This window comes from Thermobia domestica, chromosome 1 (assembly GCF_964235325.1).
Source record: "Thermobia domestica chromosome 1, izTheDome1.hap1.1, whole genome shotgun sequence".
In the NCBI taxonomy this organism is placed as follows: Eukaryota; Metazoa; Arthropoda; class Insecta; order Zygentoma; family Lepismatidae; genus Thermobia; species Thermobia domestica.
In genome coordinates this window covers 150504927-150528153 of record NC_137454.1, presented here as the reverse complement: position 1 = coordinate 150528153, position 23227 = coordinate 150504927, and the positions used below count along the sequence as shown (strand labels likewise).

Sequence of the window (23227 nt, the reverse complement as noted above, 5' to 3'; positions counted from 1 at the left end):
ACTTTCCATTGTATAATAGCAAGAAAAACGTTCCACATTTTTGCCCTGCAGACTAAATGAGGCATATGATTTAATAGAAAAAATTGGTGTAGATTGAAAATGTAGAATGAAATGAGAGAACCCCGAGGAAATTAATGGACACGGTGTTGTCCATTACAAACTTACTTGGCAAAAGATCGAACTTGAGATCCCTCGCATTAGAGGTGTGCGCCATCGTGCTTCCTCCTACGTCCCCAACAGCGAATAAGTTAAACATATTTCGGGTCATCTTCAGGAACCCAACTAAAGCTTTATCTAATTAAGGTTGGTTTAAAGGGACAAGTTTTGCCGATAGATGTCACTACAGACTTCGTATATCTCTCATGCATTTTTTACCTTTCACGAAAATTCACGATTTCTCTTACTACAAACTTCAAACTTTTAGAGAAGGAACTTCATAAGCTATTGAAGGCAGCAATTCGTGCCGATTTTTTTTTTTTTTTTGAATTTTCTTAATTGTTGAAACAGTTCCATTGTTGTCCATTTACACTAACCTTAAGTATACACAGCTGGTAAATTACTTCCAAAATTTTGATAACTAAAACACTCGGAATATATCACTACAGATGAATGAATATATTATTAGACTGCGGTTAATAATCTCGGCATTACAGCAGTGCTTTCATTAGATTCATTATTATTTCATAAATTCGACACATAGCAGACAAACTCGGTCTATTCAATTTTGCAACTAAAATGTCATTGTGTAGTACACAGTAATTGAAAGAAGAAAATCAAAAACATGAAAATTACGCTACCTTATAATGAAAATTGTTTTACTTTCATTTGGCTAAACTAACGAAATAATAATAATAATAATAATAATAATAATAATAATAATAATAATAATAATAATAATAATAATAATAATAATAATAATAATAATAATAATCAAAAGAAACCTATAACAATATTTTGAAACTTCTATGCTGTAAAAATGGACGAACAGAAAGATTTAGTTTTAGAAATTAGGTCATTCCGTGTGATATATTTATATATAGTAGTGATATATAAAAGACAGTTAATAATTACGTAGTTTCGGGTGAGTAACCTTGAATTTAAGCTGCTTATTGTAGCTGAATTATATCGATCTCTTACATGTTAGAGGTTTATTTACCAAAAGCTGAAACTCACGCATATAAAATTGTTCACATAGTCTCTGGAGGATATCGTGCGTTTGAGCTGTTTTCAGTTCAGTTCATTAAACCGTTTTTTTTTTTTTTATTTTCCTCGTTTAGAAAATGGTGTTTTATCGTTTCTTGTCTAGAGTACAGCTATATATATATATATATATATATATATATATATATATATATATATAATATAAATTTCTGGTAGGCTAAAAAATATCTATACTTACTTATTAATACTTTGTTAAATTGTTATTTGTTATATTACTGACTAGTAGAAGTGGGCTCTTTTGGTCTTGAGCACAGGAAACTTGTCGAAACAATTCGATTTCAGTGGAGTTTGTGATGGAACGTGTACAACCTAGTTCAAGGACTCTTGTGCGCGACTTCCCCCAAACCTACCGTTTTCGCATCCGAAATCTGTACACTTACCTTATGTAATGTATTTTTCAAACACATCAATGTATATTTAAAACTTTTGAAATTAAAAAAGAAACAGGTTGAGGTTCCATAAACAAGTTCACTTTTAAAGGAAGTGAAATCAAATGATGAAAGTGAAAATAACAAAAATACAAAAACAAAACAAGGAACTTATTTATACAGGTGGAAAGCCAAAAACAGAGGTATTTAAACTAAACAATAAGTAAACAAATGGTCAGAATGGGCAGAGTGGTCAATAGCGTCGTCATAGTCAAGTTAGTGGACTACTAGATTAAAATTCTTGTCAGGATAAACCTTAGCCTATACAAACCAATTATTCTATAAGTAACCTTAATTTAATTATGCAAAAAAAAAAAAAAAAAAAGTTTCGTGTATAGAGGTTTCTTTATAACAGACTTACACTAAATTGTTTTAAATTTATAATTTCTTTATTTAGTAAATTTATAACAATGTAACTTGTATTAATATGCATCTAAATTAATATATTTTTTAAACAAAAAATACTAAAAAATAATTCAATTCAATTATTCTCATAAACTATGTATATTATAAAAAAAATCTCTAACTCAAAAACAACGGTTATTTACATCTAAATATAAGCAATCATTATTCAAATTAGTAAACAAATCTCTCTACTTTAAAGTTACGAAACACGATAAAAAAAAAGCGAAAACTATTATTATTGATATTATACACTTAAATTTACGCGATTGGTAATCTCTCTGCAGCCAGTACAATTGGTACCCCCAAACCATCCTGATTTTCTAATGAACACGTTTGTGAAGGCTTCCCCCCCGAATCTTTTTGAGTTAAATTCAAATCCAGTAGCGTTTTGAGTCAAGTAAACTCTCAGTAGCTTTTTTGAGTTAAGTAAAACCCTCAGTAACTAACCTTCAGTAACTTTTAGAGTTAGGTGAAGTCCCAGTAGCTTTTTGAGTTAGACCTAAATAAAACCCAGTAATTTTTGAGGTAAATAAAGCCTAACATACTGGAGGCTTTATTACCCATTGATAAAATGGAATCCAAACTAGTATTTGAAAGTTTGTATTTGTGTTAAGTGTCCTCACTGGAATCGAACCTGAAAGAACCACGCGCACAGAATTCACATGCAAAAGAGCACAAAGTTACTTGTAGTTTTCAGATGGGTATCAGTGGATAAAAAAGAGAACATAACACAGTAAAGTTTTATTGACGAAGTTCATTTGTCAACCTTTAATTCATCCTTCCCTGTTTGCTTGCAACTTCTGCTTCACGACAAAGTTCTTGCTTATTCGGCAACAATAGTTTTTGGTTATTTTTTTCTTGCACAAAAGGGGACATTTTGCAGCGTTTACACCACCATTGCCATATTCATCGTATTTGTCTCCTGGCGACCAGACTGGTCACAATCTGATGGTTTTAAATTAGGCCCACGTACGTGGAACACTTTTTTTTTTTTTTTTTTCTCTTTAGCGCTTTGTAAGAAGTTAGGAACAGATGCCAACCCAGCGTATTCCGTTAAATGAGACAATTGTTAGTCCTGAAACTTATATAAAATTCTCATGTCATACTCTGCTTCATGCCATTATCACATAGCAATAATAGCAAACACAATTCAACACTTAGAACCACGTTTTGTACTTGGGTGTCCTATTGTTTTGTATTTAATGTATTGTAATTGTATTTATAGAATTATCAATTCTCCGAGTTATTTTTTTTCTATATTAAAATAGCTAAACAATTTGTATGGCTACTCTTTTTTTTTTTTAAAAAAAATGGATGAAACTGAAGAAAAGAACATTACCATAAAACAGGTCTGTGTCATTTATCATATGTGTGTGAAAAATTTTCTTTTATTTACACTTAAACGAAGAAAGGAAACTTCAAACTGTTAATTATGATAATTGAAAAAACGAAGTTGAACTATTTTTTTTTCTTTCTCCCGTAGACTGAAAAAAGAAAGAATAATTTAACTTCTTAGGGCGTTTACAGTTCGTTATTTTTAAATAATAATACTAGAAACGGATTTTTTTAAAAATATGTATTTGGTGTTACTTTAAATGTTTCAAATTTAGAAGTTCAAGCAGTTCACTCTTTTCGGGTGAAAAATACGTGTAATATATATATATTAATATTAATTTTTAGTTGCAACATGATTTTATTTATTCATTTTCGGTGGGGGGTCAACACTAAAAGTATATAGTTTCGAACAAAACATTGACGCCAGCAACTAAATCAGTACAATAAATGGCGTACATAACTAATATATTCTAAAACATAGACTTCCAGTAGCAATTAAGGATTCAAAGAATGAAATTGTATACACACAACCATGTTTATTAGATTAAATGGGAATATAGAAGATTTAAAAGAGGGATATTGATTTTTTTTTTTTTTTTTTTATAGAGTTCAGCATTCCTTTTTTAGCACCAAGGGTACATGAAAATCAGTATAGTTGGGACGGGGAGGTAGGGGTTATGTTAAAATTCCTTATGTTCTTCACATGCGGTTAGTGCAATTTTTTCTCCTTGCATCACTAAGGCTATATGAAAGCTGGACATAAAGCATCATATCAGAAGTAAGTCAAAACAAGGCTTTCCTTTCCATTTGTGGCATGCCAATGTAACCCAATGGTGACATGAAGGTATTACTGACTATACACTTCCATAACCGGCACAGGTGGTTATCAGGACCACGCTCTGGAAGCCTTTGTTCTCCAAAGGTTTTCCAAGTGACTATATGCTACAGGCTGCACGTACCCCTTAGCAGTGGTTGCACAATAAAAAAAAGTATCGATTCCACTGAGAATCGAACCTAGGTTGCAAATACGATTGGTGAACCTAGGTAGGAATTTTTTTTCAATAATTTTAAAGTATTTCAATATACAGATGGCAAGGTACTGTGTAATCATTTGAATGTCTTTTTAAATAAAGAACTCACTCATTTCAACATTGTCATATGTTATCTGTAAAACTGTAGTTTAAAAATAAAGCAGTCGAAAATGTATGAAATGATTTAGCATAGTTAACGGAGAGAGAGAACAGCTCAAGTTTCTATATTCTGCCCATAGCATTTGAACAATAATCACAAGACAAAGAGTGTACAGGGATGTTTTCGAGAATGTACAGTGAATTTTCCCCCTCCCCCCTACATCCAAGAAAATTATACCGTATTCAAATTAGTTCGTTTGATCTGAAGACACGAGAAGAAGCATGTGCATGGCATGGTACTTATTTTTGCTTTGCTACTGTACGAAATAAATCTTCATAATTTGGGACTTTATTTTGTAAGCATGTGTATGAGCAAGTTCATGTAAAATAATGTTTTACGATATACTGTAGAAAAATAAATTCTTTCGCAAGAAGGCATTCTTATCACTCCTGCTCATTTTACGGTAAATTTTAATTTTTGTTTCAGGTTTTGAATTATAGGGTACATATAGAACTTATGTATAGACTCAGAGTTCTTTTAATTTTTGTCATGAGTAAGCGTCTGTGTTTGTTTGTATTTGTATGTGTGTGTGTGTGTTTGTATGTGTAAATGAATTTTTGCTGACGGGTTTCATCGTTAGTTTTGTTTATCCGCCGAGAGGTAATTTACTTGCGGGGGTTTCGCCATTCATTGCATATTGTGGAAATTCCTATTTACCTACAATGAATTGGAAGGTCTGCAGCGGTTGTTTGATTAAATGAAATTTACTCTGTACAAATGTATAATGAAATTCAAAGGTGGAAAAAAAAAATATACAAAGGCAAACTTATAAAAGTAATTTATTAATTTCGTGTTACCCAGTGAAATTAAATTTTGAAATTGAACCAGCATTTTGAAATTGAAATAATAATAATAATAATAACTACTGAAGACAATAGGAAAGAAAGACGAAATGCCAATTTTTGGTTGAAATAACGGTTGCAGTGTGTACACATTGAGAAGTAGAATGTTCTATCTTAATAGACTATTACAGACAAATAGTGCATACGTTATTTGCAGCCTTTTTTTTCCCCTGCTGTTTGCTAAGTAGGCTGAGGTTTCAGTTTAAAATCCAATTTTCTCAAAATGAAGAAAAGTTGGACTTTTCGCCTTTGTTCCCTGTAGTCATCGGTTATCATGGGCAGTGACATATTTAGGGGGAGGGCTATCGGGCTCAAGCCCCCTCCCCCGAAATAAATTTATTATGTACAGAACTTCATTAAAATTTGCCAGCACCTAAAAGGAAAAACGCAAATGCTTATTCACATGTTATGCATAGTCACTCCCGAAATAAAATCCTAAATAGTCATGAACAATAGTAAAATGTTACAAGTAGTTTTATGCATGTTTCTGATCGATCATTGAGAATAAGAATACCATTCGATTCGATGTTAATCTAATACTAATGTTAATTTTAACGCATGCATATTTTTAGTACCTAGTGATTTGCCAAAGAAAGTTCTTTATTTTCTAGATAGATTATACAATGAAATTGCTGTTAGTTTTTACCGATGACAATACAAAGCTCAAAATATGAAACAAATTAAACGTATGAGTTTTAGAACTGATGCGATTTTATGGTTTTTAATAATCAAAAACAGCAATCTTACTGAAAAGTTTTTCTTTTTAAATATCACGAGAATAAAAGCAAAAATTCATATAAAAAAGAAATGATCACTGTAAATGTAAATGAAACAGTATTTTTAGTAATTGAATTAAATAAACTAAAAAAAACAATTTAAATAAACAAAAAAATATTTGTTTTAAAGGACGATAGTTATGTCCAAGCTCATGACTAAAATTAACATTAAAAATTAAATAACTTGTTATAAACAATAAAGGTAATGTGTAATAATAAAATAAATAATAAAATTCTTGAAATAACTTTGGTTTTTAATTAAAAAAATAATAAAAAAATTAAAAAAGGAGGAACCTGAAGTTTGTGGTGAGATTTTAGTAGGGGTGGCCAGAACCGGTTCCTGGTGGATCCGGTTTTCGGGTCTGAACGGATCCGGTTCTAGAAGATCCGGTTCCGGAACCGGTTTTTCGGATCTAGGTCTAGAACCGGTTCTTCGGAACCAGGTCTGGAACCGGATCCAGAACCGGTTCTGAAAACCGGATCTCCAAGAACCGGTTCCGCTGGAACCGAAACTTTGTGACCATTCTTACGCTAAACCCGAGCTGCTGGCAGGCTGTGAACAGTATGCTAGATGAAATGGAAGCGACAGGCAGGCGCCCAGGCGGCGGCTGCTTGTCTCATTTGGCTAAACAAACTGGGTAACTGGCAAACTCATTGGCTAAACAGGCAAACTGGCCAACTCATTTGGCTAAATACCCACTGGTGGACCAAAATTTTTTTCTGGGGGCACAAGCGGGTCTGGGCGGGGAAGGCACAAGCGCATGGTCCTCTTTGCTTTTTTTTGAAGGTGAACTTTCTGCCTCCTTTACGGGTCTTTGGGGGCTTTCGGATCCAGGTCTGGAACTGGTTACTAAGATCCGGTTCTGGAACCGGGTTTTCAGGTTCAGATCTGGTTCTGGAACCGGTTCCTAAGACCCGGAACCGGTTCCAGAACCGTTTCTAAAAACCGGATCTCCGAGAACCGGTTCCGCCGGAACCGGAACTTTGTGGCCATCCCTAGATTTTAGTCTTGGCACAAATTGAGAAAACGGCTAAAACAGTGAAAAAAAAAAAACTTTCAGTCATGTGTAAGAAAGAAGTCGTGATACTTGGGTTGAGAGAGTCAAGTTTCATGTTTATATGTAAAAGTAGTTAAAACGGAATTTGAGCTTGTTTTGTAGCATTTTAATGTAAAACTTAATAAAAGCTTACTTTATGTTAAGATCACTTTCTTGTGTGTGTGTGTGTGTGTGTGTGTGTGTGTGTTTAGCAAATATTGTAACCTTTTTCAATAATAATAGTAAATTATAGTTGTAAAGGGAAAAGTTTTTTTTTTTAGTTCCATTCCTTGGAGAAAAGAGGAACCTACCTCTTACAGCGTTTGCACACGTCCCCGGCAATGCCGGATCCGGTTCCGACAATGCCGGCGATGGAGTCGGCGGCAATGTAATCAAATGGTAGCTGGCACACGCTTTCCGACCCGGCAAAAAAGCCGGTGGAACTCCCGGCTCCGGCAAATGCAGCCGGACTAGCCGCCGACATGTCGGTGCCGGCTCCGGCTCCGGTTTTGTCGGCGGCAATGTTTTATTATGCGTAGATGCACACGCAGCCGGCAAAGACGGAGCCGGCTTGTTGATAGGTTTCTTCAATCTAGCTACAGTGAGTGAGTGGCAAGGTGTTGTGTATTCTTGTTTCTTTTCCTGTATTTGGATTTTTTGTTTACTTCAGGTTTTTTGTTATTTTCTTTTTTTCACATCATATGAATATATAATGAAGAACGAAATAATCAAAATTGCTGTGAGGTACCACAGATATAGTGGCTTGCTATTTACATAACTTCTCAGCAAGGGAAATTCGGATCTTGTTTGAATTATCCAACTACGGCAACGCGGAAAGTGAGTTTCACAGATGTATGTATGTATATTAATTTGTTATCTTCTACAGCTGAAACTTACTTAAACGATTTAAACAAAGGGGTCGTTGGATTCGTTTTGATAGAGAATATGTCTTAGCATATATGAAGTCATAATTTTAAAAAAAAATCAACATGGCGGAAATGAACAAAATGAAGATACGAAGAAATTATGAATGTAGGATAGTTGTCCAGTGCTTATCCTGTTAATTATGCAACCCAGTATGTACGGTATAAATATCCATCATAATCGTAGAAGTAGGCATTTTCAAGCATAACAAAGGTTGTAAATAAAATTAAAGTAAATAAAAACTACAACACAGCTACAGAAAGAACTGAAAATGCACAAACAGAACAAGAAAATTTCCATTCTTGTGGTTGCATACTGTTTTACCTTATAGATCGTAATAAAAATATGTACTCTGTCTTGTCTGGTATTTGTTCCATAGAACGATTGTATACTGAGTGAATAGGCAGCCGCAATGTTGCCTTTGTAGAGCTTATTATTATTATTATTATTATTATTATTATTATTATTATTATTATTATTATTATTATTATTATTATTATTATTATTATTTTAAATAGCTTGATCTCAGCATGTTTCAATTTTGAGAAATTTAAATAGATGTTAAAATTATGGCAACAAAAGTGAAAAAAAGAGAAAGAAACCAAAAGAAGGCCATATGCCTCGTGCGCACACATCCACACACACAAAGAGCAAATATACCTTTGTGTACTAAAGAAAAGATATTTGGGGATTTAGACGTTAATGCTCCTACGTCACTTGATTGACGTAATACAATTAACCTTGTTCTTTGCATTGAGCTATTTCTCAGATATTGAACGACCCTTCCATTTATTCAAGTCAGTCTGTAATATTACACGGCTCTTGCAAAAAAAAAAAAAAAAAAAAAAAAAAAAAAAAAAAAAAAAATCTGAACAGTGCTGAATATGATTACTAATTCGTTGTACTGAGAAATCGAACGTTTGTTTAGACATGCGAAAGTAATTAATAAAAAAATTTCGAATCATATGTACGCAGCTTTTCATATAATGTATAAAACGGACTCATGTTCTCTCCTTCACGTTCAAACATAAACTACCTTTCGGCACCGGCATCACCGGGATGTGTGTGCAAAGCAGCGCCGGCACCGACATTGCCGGATCCGGTTCCGGTTTTGCCGGCTGCGTGTGCAAAGCAGCCCCGGTTCCGGTTCCGGCATTGTCGGTGCCGGATCCGGCATTGCCGGGGACGTGTGCAAATACTCTTATGCTTGAATATTGCTGACAGGTAGGAATACTAATTGCCCTTTTGAGTTTACATTGTTTGGCCAAACAAAAGTTGAACAATTTTACCAAAATTCTTACCCTAAATTTAGAGGTTTTAAATAAATTTACAGTTTTATTAATTATAGTAGTAGTAAACTTGGAAATACACTGAATTACCCAGCACATATTTGGTTCCGAAATCGGAAGCCTGTATTACAAATTTTCTATCTACTACTACTACAAAGAAATTATAATTAAACTGCTGAAGTATAACTCCAATTATTCGAACTTTTAGTAATCGAGATTGATATTATATGGAAGTAATAATAATTAAAAAAAAAAAAAAACTATCCTGAAATACGAACTGTATTTATTCGTTCTCAAAAAATAAACGATAAGAATTTCCTTGAAATTCCTATTTAAACCAGCATAAAAATTTATATTTAATTGAAGTTTCCTGTATTAAAAAAAATATATATATAGTAAAGATGGTGTTAACTTTATTAAACTAAAGCTATTTTAGTTTTTTTTTTTTTAATTTCACAACCTATTTCTTTTTTCTAAATAATTTCCCCAGTGAGCCGAATTAGTCCCAAACTCGTTAATTTGGATATGTACTTTCAAAACAGATCTGTTTTTTCTCCGTCTCTCTCTCAGAATGTGTATTATAGGGGAGAGGGGGGTACATTTGAACATCTGTTTTCGAATATTCGTTTTTGCTTCCAAACACCCAGTAAATTTCCTTATAGAACTGTAGCAAAAGCTAAATATAATATACATTATATTTGCCATAAAATAGAGTACTTTGTTTGATCTTGTCATTCTGTGCAAGGGCGCAGGGGGTGTCGTTCAAATGTACCCCCTTGGGGGGTAGATTGAAACAAGCATGGGGTAGATTTGAACATACGTGGGGCAGTTTTGAACAAACCATTATTTTACTACAATAATCGTTATTTTCAGGATGAATTCGTTTACGAACAACAAGGCTATTGTAACAAAGCAGCATTAACAGTTTAAGGCACAAGAATTAACCAATCGCGTATGGCAAGGAAATAATAATAATAGTAATAATTGCTGAAACATATATGCAGACCCGTATTTGTATATTGTGCGCCTCTGTGCTCTAAATAATTTGCCTCCCCTTCGGAAACACATCTGAATTGAGTTGAATTCATAGTTTTTGGGGTCACTGAGATGAATAGTGGCAGTTATAATCCAATTCAACTTCAAGGTTATACTCAACTCCCAAGTGAGGCGGACGAGAATTTAAAAGTAATCGAAAACGACAGACAAGAATTAGAAAGTCCACACACAATATCAGCAGTTGGTACTGAACATTTGTCTTCATTGTCTGAAAACACAAACATGTAGCTGGTACTTATAACTTTCAGAAAAGCATAGGTAGAACAATGTTCAAATGTGCCCCCTAACTTTTGTTCAAAGCTGCCCCAACCGGCACGATCAAGCAGAATTTGATAATACCCAGATAGTACAAGCTATTGTGAAATACAAAGGGCAACATTGGATAAGTAAATTAATGTACTTGCTTCTGCAATGAATGGCAGATAATATCAAAACACAGGCTTCTGTCAAAAATCTTACAAAACTTTACAAAAATTCCAACTTTTCACCCCACAAATGTAACAAAGTACTGCTGTTCATCAACAGTTACATTAAAATTGCAGATAACAGTTGACCGTCATGCAACGCAGTTTTGTCAAACTAAAAATTTTGAAACCACCAGATATCCTATTATTTCTAGCCTGTTATTTTAAATGTTCAAAGGTACCCCCTGTTCAAATGTACCCCCCTCTCCCCTACGCCTCTTCATAAATTGAACAAACTTTATTAAATATTTTATAGTAAATTTAATCAAACTTATTCAAAGCACTTTTTGTGAGTACCGACAATATATATATATATATATATATATATATATATATATATATATATATATATATATATATATATATATATATATATATATATATATATATATATATATATATATATATATATATATATATATATATATATATATATATATATATATATATATATATAATATGTGTGTGTGTGTGTAACTAATGAAGGTAAGGTAAGGAAATAGAGTGAGTGCAGTGGTGAAATCATTGCACTTAAATGCAAGGACATGCGGTTACGAATCATCTTTCTTCTAGCCACTGATGCAAGGGAAACGTGACGTTTTAAGAAGAGAAAGTCACCACAAAGAGTGACGTCATTTTTCAGTTTTTTTTTCCTCTCTCTCCTTCTGTCGCTCCCTTGTCTTATGTGACGTATAGTTTTGTCTTACTATAACTGACCTTGATTTATACCCATAAAAATTATGAAAATTGAAGCTGAAAGCAGACACTGTTGCCAAATACACTATAGCAAAAATCTTTCTTAAAAATCACGGACCTTATTCTGTATCAGTCTGTGTTAATACAATGCAAACTTTGCGTTTTAGTTGGCGGTATTCGATATTTCATACTGAGTTTACGATATGACGTTAGCAACGCAAATTTCACGTTTTTGTCTTACCTGTCCTCTGCAAAATGTTCAAACTTACCACCAAAAGCTCCTAATACATATTTTGCATTGTTTTACAGTCTGCAAACTTGTAGTATTCGGATGGGTCTAGGTCAGGTGAACACAGTGAGTGATTTAAAGCTTAAAACCCTAATATAGCCAGTTCGTCCATTGTAATATTGCTCTTGTGAGAGGATGCACTATCATGAAGGTAGACAACTTTTCGGGTCAAATTTCCAAGCTGTTTTTTTGTTCCTTCAGTTTTGAGTAAAGGCTATCTAGTAATTATGAATAGTAAGCTTCAGTGATGATGTCACCTTGTTGTAGATAATGAACAAAGATTGATCCCAGAACAATAACAAACTGATCCCAGAAAGCACTACAAGAACTTTTGAACTAGACATTTTGCACCCGTCTACCGTGACCAAATGTGCAAAAAATTAATGTCATCCTGCTCAAAACGTCTCTGGAAGCAAGCACCTTTGCATACTTCTGGTCTGCATGCAAATATTTGGACATCTACTTGATGGAAAGTTTTCATACACGTCAAGATGATTACGATTAATGGCACTAAAGCGCTCACGGAAGATGCCTAGACCTTCTTTTTATCTTTTTGCAGTAATGAATTGATTAGAGAGAATAATTTCATGCATCTTTTCAATTGTTTCAGTCAAAATTATTATACTATGGAGGGTCTCCCAGGATGGGATTAATCTTCAGTGCCAAAATGTCCTGTCCTATATTTGACACCCAGTTCTTAACAGTGGCATAGCACGGATTGTGGATACCAACTGTTTACAGCAGCTCAATCTAGTTCTTATTAGTGGCATAACACGGAGTGTGGACCACCCATTGCTCAGTTACAGCATCTCATCCCTGATTCTCTTTGCAAGACTACCTTTGGAGGAAGAAAAACTTCATTACTGGTCTAGTTCCAACATCTTTGAACTCGATTTGCTGACTGACCATTTTCAGTCCTAACCTGCAACAAAAAATAAGTCCATTGAGACCGGATGCTTTGATTTTGAGTCACAAACACATAAAAACATGTAGGTTTCAAACAAAACAAAATTTATTGAAATCGGACAATAGGAGCTAAGGATTTCCAGCACCCCGCTGATTAAACGGGAGCAGTAGCCAAAAGATAACCTGATTATTACGAAATTTACGAAATTTCACTATAAACCATGTGTTTTCTAAAAAGGGCTTTAGTTAAACAGTCATGGTAGTCTTTAGCGTTAGAGATCTTCAGTGTAAGATAAATTTATTGAATATGTGGTAGAATTATTTCGTCTAAGTCTTTAACAAGATCAGATTATATAATAAATGTATTAACTGAAACAAAAGTATAAGAAATATTACCATAGAAAAATCATAGATTAAAAACTACCAACTGCAAACAGTGGCATGAGGTCTGTAAGGTAGATAGGCTTTCTGTCTTTTCATCCTAATATTTTTTTCTTCCTTCCTTCTTCCTTTTTCTTTCTTTTTTAAACATACCTTCTATCTATTTTTCGGTTGTAATTTATATTCGATACTTCTTTGCCCAGTAGCAACCCCGCAGTGCACGATGTGAGATTAAGGAAAAAAAGTGCATGATCTGAACGGAAGGAGGATGAGTTGTGTAGTGGTGGTAGGCACTGAGGTTGAAGGAGGAGTCTTCCTTCGGGTGGGGCCTCCTCGAGAGGACTGACTGGTTTTGAAGGAGCGAAAGAGAGTGAAATGGCTTTAGTCCCTTACGCCCTGTGTCTACTGCTGCGGGGCACTAGTTCGTGACTCACTGTGAGATACTGTTTCTCGAAGCAACAGAATAGTATATTGGCTCTTTTCTTGAACACGTAGCGTTTATATGACAAGGCACGTTTTCTGTATTGTATCGCAGCAGCTGAAGAAGGAAAATCATCGCAATTTTCCCCCTTTTCTTTTTATATATATATGTTTTTTTATTTTACTTCTACTGTCGTGTTTGCCTTGCTCTTCTTTCTTTTGTTACACCTCCATCTCGCGTGCAGCGAGAATACGGAAAGAAAGAAGTAGGGGGAAAAAATGATAGAATCGAAGTCGTGATATGTGGTTACTTGTTAGTTGTTTGGGTTAGGTTACAATAAAGAAAAAAAGAAACTTCCGTTGCTAGACAATTCCGATTCGTTTTTTTTTTTTTCCTGTCATATGGTGTACACACAGTATAGATGCACACAAATACAATACTAGAAAATAAAAATAATAGGAAGTCGTGAAGTCACAGATGTATGTATTAAATATAAGTGATTGTTGTATTTTTAGAAACTTATTGGAATTATTTTTGTTTCGTGCTGAATTTTTCTTACTTTTGTAGAATTTGTTGAAGCCGAATTTAGTATTTTAAATCTGGGTTAGAGATATTAAAAAAAAAGAGAGAGAGAGAGCGAGCGAGAGAGAGAGAGAGAGAGAGAGAGAGAGAGAGAAATGGATGGTAGATGCAGCCAGGTTGTTGGTTCATTTAAGTTCAGTAACAAGAATAAACATTGTATCTACGATAGCAAATTTTAGTCAACCGTACTACTACCACTCAGGTAGCAGGTATAGGTATATCTGTACTAGCCTAAAATCTATGCAGAGCTTTATTGTAACGCAACTTATCAACAGCAACTGTTGTAATAGACATATAGTAGTTGCATGGAATGTACGATAGTACAGGGTGTCCAATATACAATGGAACCCGGAGTTTGGGATTGTAGAACTTTTGAGCCAGAAGCGATACACAAATAATGGTTATACCAAAATGAAACTTTGTTTATGCATATATTTTTAAACTAGGAACCAACGATTGAATTACACTAGGAACCACATAGTGTTGACAGATGTAACCGAACGTGTAAATCAATTTTTTTTACAAGTCACGTAAATTGACTCATAACTCATACGTATAGATGTTCTGTCGTTAATTTTCAGTTTGTATAGTTGGAGTAGCTTGGAAACTATGGAATGGAAAAAAGAATTTTTCATTTCCACCAATAACTAATCGGATGAGGCCTCTGTAAGGGGTTAGTAGGGAAAACGTGGTTTTCATAAATTAACATTCTGAATTGGCAACAGTGCTGATGTTTCAGTGCATCAAAAGGTGTGTTAAGGATCTGTCTACATTATGCAATTCCTGAAAACAATGAAAAAGAAACTTTAAAATTTTCATGATAAAACTTTTACTTACACGCACCCGGCAACACTGCTATTCATTGAATCAAAACGGGGACACTTCCAGAATCTACCGTAGAACTGACAATTCAGTTCGTGATGAATTAATTTAAAATATGAAACAATATTGCAATGTGTATATAATATTGTGAGAGTGTGTGTGTGTGTGTGGGATAAGCAGTCCAGTTCAGTTCCTATACATTTGTCTCGGAATTTTTTGAAATGGTATTCCTAATTCAGGATGAAATCTCTCAGTAGTGTCATTTCATATTTTGTCGGGAAGGGGGAGTCCTCCGCCGAAGGAGTTTCACATTTTTATTTAGTAATATATTGATGTATAATTTAAAAACAAAAAGAATTTGTTCCTCAAACTCATGGGGAATTACCCCCTGCCCTCCAAATGACGCCCTTGAAGTCCCTGTGAACTACATAATGGAAATTATTAGATAAATGGGTTCCTTCAAGAGGTTTCACCAAGATTTTTCGTAGCTTAAAAGAAGTATCTGTAAAGCTTGGATATTTTCATCTAATACTGAACGTACCAGCATCGTTCTAAATCCACGTATAAGTTGAGTTCCCATTTTTATAATTTGTGCTGAATAAGGATGTACAATGAAAGAAAGAAAAATAGTCAATAACAAATAGTTTTCGATTTTATACTTTTTCTTTATCTCTGCCTGTGTTTGTGTTCCTCCAAATAATAATGCATTTTTCTTTCTTTACAGACCACAGCCACCACCATGCTCAACGAACGCATCACTCACCGAAACGATTGAGACATTCACGCCATCTATCGGGCAAAACAGGAAGTAGAGGCCCGTCTGCCGAAGCACTTCACAGTTACGATGCTGTAATAGCCCCAGGAACTGTAAGTACTGTATATAATAATAATAATAATAATAATAATAATAATAATCTATATATATAAAAGAGAACGCACAAAATCCTTTGTCCGCTCATCACGCTAATACGGCTGAACCGATTTCTTTCATTTTTGGGGGGTTGTTAGGATTTGGACCCTAGATGGTTTTTATCATATCACTTTAATTTTCAATTACCAGTGTCTTGAGATAATTGACCAATCAGGTGTCAATACGTACAAAAAATCCTTTGTTCGCTCATCACGCTAATACGGCTGAACCGATTTCTTTCATTTTTGGGGGGTTGTTAGGATGTGGACCCTAGATGGTTTTTATCATATCACTTTAATTTTCAATTACCAGTGTCTTGAGATAATTGACCATTCAGGTGTCCATACGTACAAATCCTTTGTTATTAGTTCATCATAGGTATAAAAATAAACGTATTTATATGCAACCCGCATGACCCTGTGACTCGGCGGGTTAACATAACTGACAGGCGCTATAAATCACTTGAAAGCGAAAAAGTAAAAATTATCTAAGTAACAAAGTTTATTGCGTTCCGGGATGACCGCAGCGAAGCGGGGCGGGTTGGGGTGACCGCAGCGAAGCGGGGCGGGTTAACATAAATGACAGGCGATATAATGTTAACATTTACTGCAATCTACTATGGTTTTTATCATATCACTTGAAAGCGAAAAAGTAAAAATTATCTAATTAACAAGGTTTATTGCGTTCCGGGGTGACCCCAGCGAAGCGGGGTGAACGCTGCTAGTAATAATAATAATAATAATAATAATAATAATAATAATAATAATAATAATAATAATAATAATAATAATAATAATAATAATAATAATAATAATAATAAAAATAAAAGATAATGAAATTTACGAAACGGTATTTTAGATTGAGTCTTTGTTTGTTTTTTTTTTTTTTAAATAATAAAAAACTAATCTTGATCATAGCAAATAAACTAGTTATCTTCACGGCTAGGAGTCCCAGACGCCTTAGATTTAATCATGTGCCCCCCAAAATTGTTCTAAACAATAAATGTCCCGGTTTTTCTCCAAGCGACCACTTTTATGACCTACTATTTAATTATATCAGCATAAACTAAATGTATAACTGTGACCATAGTGTAATTTTTTGAGTCCACCTTTATTTTTGTCTGAAAATTTGGAAACCCTATTTATGGCTAACGTGTGTCCGTAGGTGGTTTATGTCGTGGTGGTAGTGAAACATTTCGGATAACACGGTATATATTTTTTTTAGGACACTATTTTTATGTTCCAGGTATTACTATATTATATCTATTTAAGTTAATCAGACATTAGTTTTATCCTGCGAAAGGCTACAGATTGATCTAAATTATAATGAATGGAGCCAAGAAAATGGCCTTAGGTTAAATATAAACAAATGTATGTATATGACATTTACAAAACGAAGAAATCTTCATACATTTCCATACTGAATAGGAAGAACTCCACTTAAGAAAACAGAATCAGTGATAAATCTGGGTGTAACCTATGATAGCTGCTTGTCATTTAAAACTCACCTAAGAAATATAACTAATGAAGCACACAGAAATTGAGGCTCGGTAGTGAGAATAGATAGAGACTTTTAATACGATGCATGTGTTCAAGACATTGTACACATCTTTCGTGCGGTCAAAATTAGAATATGCCAACCAAATATGGAACCCAAATCATGTTATATACACGAACGAAACAGATAGAGACGATACAGACTAAATTCTTAAGATAACTCACCTACAGACAGACAGGTCACTATCCTAAATTTGATTCAGCTGCTACCCTAGTAGCAAATTTTCATTGTGAAATCCTTGAGCAAAGGAGAAACATGCTTGATGCATTCTTCTTTTTTTCCCCTCAAAATCATTAACAATGAGACAGATTGTTTAGAACTAACGAATAAGAGTAAACTTCAGGTTCCTACCTTAAGAATGAGGCAAGCAAACACGGATTTCTTTTTCTGACAGAAAGCTAGGACAAGTACTATTGAAGTCTCCCATGTAGCGAATATGTGCTTCTTATTACAGATACAGCAAGGCAAATAAAAGTTTAGATATATGTAGAATGTGCAAACTATTGGCGAGCTGAACTGTTGAATCAGTTTCGAATACTAGACAGAATACTGTAATTGGGACCTAAAGGCCTGCTGTATTCTTAAATCTAATATAAATAAAGAGTTTGTTTGTGCGTTTGTCTGTCTGTCTGTCTGTGTGCGGCCTGGGGACCAGACGAGTATACCGAAAGTTACCAAATCTTGGTCACGGATACCTTGGTCCAGACCCCAGACCAAGGCGGATTTTTTTTTTTCAAAATTCGAATCGCGGGGGTTAGGGGAAGCGTTTACCGGGACACCGGGTAGTAGTAATATAAAAGTAGTAGAAAATGATCGATATTAGTGTCGAATTCATAGTTTTCGCGGTCGCTGAGATCAATGGTGAAACTCCGATCGTATTAACTTCCAAATTCACACTATTCGGCTGCAAGGCGAGGGTCACCGGGGGAAGGGAGGATACCAGGACATGCAAAAGTAATCCAAATGACCGATATTAGTGTCAAATCCATAGTTTTCGCGGTCGCTGAGATCAATGGTGACACTTCCATTAGCGATGACTTGCAAATTCAGCTACCATTGTATGCTGGCCGGGGGTCAGCGGGGGGGGGGGGAAGACACCGAGACATGTAAAAATAGCCCAAAATGACCTATATTAGCGTCAAATCTAGTTTTCGCGGTCGCTGAAATGAATGATGATATTCTCACAGTCGTTGACTTCCAAATACAACCCCCCTGCTTAAGTCTTCCCGGTCAAGTGCAGTGGTGGAGCATGTATTTTCTACAGTCAAGTTGCCGATAACTAAAACAAGAAGCAAATCGGCAATAATAAAACATTGAGCACGCTACTACACACTAAGAAACTGTTTTGTAATTCCACCTGGTGCTTGTTTCCAATCACAAGTTCAATTAGGAAGAGGGTAAATGTTGGTTGGCATGTAGCTACGACAGTAAGAAAGAGAAGAGGGAGAAGAAGTATTAAACAAGTAGCAGCAGCGATGATAAATGAATGGATGGGAGAAAGGTGTGATGGTAATAAATAAGATAATCCCACTTCCTGAAAACTTGATTCTGAAACTTTAATTTATTCGCTGACAAAAAGAATATGCGGTTTTTAGTTTAGATTATGCCTATAGATTAGTTGTTTAATGTTTAGTTAAAGATATCGGCTGAAATTTTCGAAGGCTTGTTACCGATGTTTTGGATCCCTGGCCTGGCAACGTTGCTAAAAACAAATTCGCAAATTTGTAATAGTAACTCCGCGGGAGATGCAGAAGATGAAGTGGATAAAGTGAACATTTCTCATCGTACACTTTTTATACACTTCTACAAATACTCATGAAAACATTTACATTCATCTACAACTACTTTACATGTCTTCATTTCATTTATTTTTCATTTTTTTTCCCAATTTTTACACCCTGACCATCTGGGTAACTGTCCCCCTTCTTCCCGTTGGAACTCTTTCACAATTTTGACTATTAAGACACCCTATTGTGGCTATACATTTTTTAAAACTGACTTTGTCAAACTTTTTTTTCCTGATTTTTGAATTTGCACAATTACAAGTTTTGCTCTGCTACATTTTCTTTACGGCATATAACAGGTAATTCGACTTGAAAGTCGGCCAACAAATGCAAATGGCGGCATCCACTATTTGTAAACTTCTTTACAATTTTTAATCCAAGTAATTCAATTTTCGAATAAGTAATTCAAGTTACACGCATTTATAGCATACGTGGCTAATAAAACTGATGCACATATTAGAACCGTTAATAGTGGAGAAAACTGAACTCCGAGGGCTTGTTGGTGCTTGTAAATGTACTCTTATACAGACAAAGAATGTAAACCAACTCGTATTGTCAGTTTAACATATAAGGGGCCATTTACTATTAAAATTACCTTTTTTGTGGATAAATTTTTATCTTTTACGTAAAATTTAACGTAATATTTATTTTGTTTTAATTTATTCAAAATCGTAGATATCATTTCATTATCATGATTCAGAATACTATCACAATCTACTAAGACAATTCCAATAATACTTTTTGAGACAAAAGACGAACATTAAATTCGGAGCATAGAAAGTGTAATTATTCATGTGCGCTTCAGTTTCACGTAGAGAAAATACTAGAGCAAACAAGATAGTTAAATAGAATGGCTTCCATACTAGACTACAGCAATGTGGCTATTTATATTTTTTAAAAAATGGAAAAGAACAGTTTTATTATTTAAAGGTTTATTCTATGTAAAATTGTCTCTTTTCTTTGTATATTATGTCTCCCGTTTTGTTTCATTTTTGAGATTGCAAAATGGGAAAAGTAAAGAAAAAAAATTTGATGCGGAAAGGAGCATGAATAGATGAGATGGCCTCTTGGGTTTCACTACACTGAGCTGAATATTACATCAAAACAAATTTTAAATTCATAACCAGAGAAGAAACAAACAGTTTCATTTTTATTAAGTGGTGGCTTTTTCTTGTTAGTGTAGAGAAGGTTCTGATAAATGCGAGAGAATGCCCAGTTCCATATGTGACGTAATATGTTCATTTTAATGCTTTTATTAAAAAAAAAAAAAAAAGAAAAGAAAAGAAAGCATAATTGGATTCAGTATCATGTTGCACAGTAGTGCTTAAGAACTAAAACCGAAGTCTTGCCCTACCCCAAAGTATAATGCATTAATCTTCCAACAACATAGTCAAATAAAATTTTGAAATTTCCATCTCGTGGATATATAACAATATAATTTGGGCAATATCTGTCGGATTCGAAATCTTTAACATATTTCGTGAAGTGTCAAGTGATCCGACAGTCTAACTTCTTGGAAACGATTTCCAAGTACAGTTATTTAAATCAGCCATCGTATATTCTTCACGCTTTCATTTTTCAGTTGAAGAAGCAGGTACGATGTACGATGTTGCTAGGTAGAAAATTAAAAAAATGCTCAAAGAGCATTGCCAGAACGAACTTAAAAATAATTATTGTTTTTTCGAAATTTACATGAAATTGTATATTAAATTTATTTGATTAAATTCACTAATGATGCAATAATTGATGAATCAATAACTGGTATTGGTATTAAGTCAATATTGGTAATGATCAACACCAGTATGATCTCTTTGTGACTTACGGTTCACTAGACGGCTCCTTAAATCGGATTTTTTTTTAGCCAGTTTCTCGGGAACGGTAAGAGTGACACGAAAAATTTCATCAATTCTTAGGTTTTGATGCTCCCTCGAATGGAGGGCTCAAAATTCAAAAATTGGCAAAGAACAGACACATACACACAGAGACGTAGACAATTCAGTAACGAACTTTTTTTAGTTTGTTGATAAGTCTTCTATTAGCATTAAATAGCAGGTCTTGATTACACATAGTACCAAAGTTTATTCAGTAGTATGAACTCCCTTTTGTCTATGTGGTTATCTAGTTAGGCCTATAGAAATATATATATATATATATATATATATATATATATATATATATATATATATATATATATATATATATATATATATATATATATATAATAAACTAACTACATTAATTAAAAACAAGGAAGAAATCTCCACGGGTTTTATTCTTCATGAGGGATCGTGCGGTTTGGATTCTAGTTGTAGATCTGTCTCATTAGCTTGGTGCTCCCATTGCTGTCAATCTCTATCAACCAATATTATTTCGGGATCATCTTGAGCATAGTCGAGTCCAGAGATCTGGGTACACCAATGTCTGCAAGTGGGATCATCATCATCAGTATTTGGTCAGGAACCGACAGGTCAATTTCTGCAGTTTCAGATTGGTTGTGTGGTTTGAATTTAACCGCTTTTTCAGCACCGATGCTATTTACAACAAGACATATTCTTTAAAAAAAAAATGTGATCCAGAGCCAATTCTCGGATTTGCATCTGATAACACAAATATCCCCACCAGGAATCAGACATGTACACTCATTTCCAAAATTATTGTCGCATATCTATAACTGTCTTCTTGTAAGAATATAATTTGATAATGATTTTGCAGGGTACTTTTAATACCGATACTATGTGTATAATCGGGAAATGTATGTTTGTAGTAAATTTCATAGGAAAAGAATTATAAGTACGAAAATTAGAGTGAATAGAACAAACTATTGTTAAATGGACAAGAAAGTTTTATTTTCGTTTTGTTGTCCTTATTTACTGCTCTTTTGAAATTAAATTTACCACATACATGTCTTTGCCAATTATACACGTACTAACATTATAAGAAATACCGGGCGAATTCGTTATCAAATTATATTCCTAGAACAACATATTTATAGACATGCAACAATAATTTTGGGCATGAGTGTATATCCTCACAGAAAATCTCACAGAAAATAATTTATACCCAACTAACAATTTTTCTCTCTCTCACGCAATTTCTCCAATGACCTATTCCTTATTTTTTATTACTAACACTGGATTTTTGTTTTTCGCAGTTAATTTTTATCCATTGGTGTACTACGTACCCTTGAAGTTTGGAAACCTTTTCGCCGGTTTGGATGTGAATATTCAGACCCTGCTAATAACACACAGCAAATTGAGTGGTTTATCCCCAGAGATCTCAAGGAGTACGATTGCTAGGTCTGAACAGCATTGTGTTTTGAGATTGCCAACTAACACATGTGTTTTTTCTGTATGATTCCAGAGGTACACCTTGAGATTAAACAACGGGTTATAGGAAATATAGGAGGAATAATACACGTGTCTTTCTTCCATCCCACATCAAAGAATTGTTTATGAAGTAGTTTATTAAAACGCGTATAAACAAATCTCCCAAATCTTTTGTTGCAAATTGCTCCTCTACCAAAGCATTGACTATAGCTGCGATATATACATATATGTATAGGATCAATTTATTTCTCCCGTATTTTGATAGCTATCACATTATTCTACCATTCTGTGCGTTATGTTATCAGGATAACAACAATGAAGTTGGTGCTTTTAGCGTGGTTAGAATACTATCAGCTCATAAATCAAGCAACCAATAAAAGGCCAATGTACGCAATGTTAGTATTAGATAAGCAACGCCCTTGTATTTTTCTTCTATAAGGGTGTGATCTATATATGCACATACTATGTAGTAACATTTACAAGGGGAAAATTTTACATGATATGAATCGTCATAATCGAGTCGTAAAATTTCTATTAACCTTTAATTGCCAAGTTCTTCTATTATTGCGAGTGTTTGCATGTTTT

At 34.1% G+C, this 23227-nt stretch overlaps 1 protein-coding gene across 3 annotated transcripts in view; it reads left to right on the top strand.

The window, feature by feature from the left end:
* shg (DE-cadherin) overlaps positions 1-23227 on the top strand; it is a 361574-nt gene that overhangs the window by 257780 nt on the left and 80567 nt on the right. For all 3 annotated transcript variants that reach the window (XM_081764474.1, XM_081764491.1, XM_081764483.1), the window contains one exon: positions 15790-15932. In XM_081764474.1, coding sequence (XP_081620600.1) covers positions 15790-15932 — 143 coding nt within the window. The remainder of the gene's footprint in view (positions 1-15789; positions 15933-23227) is intronic.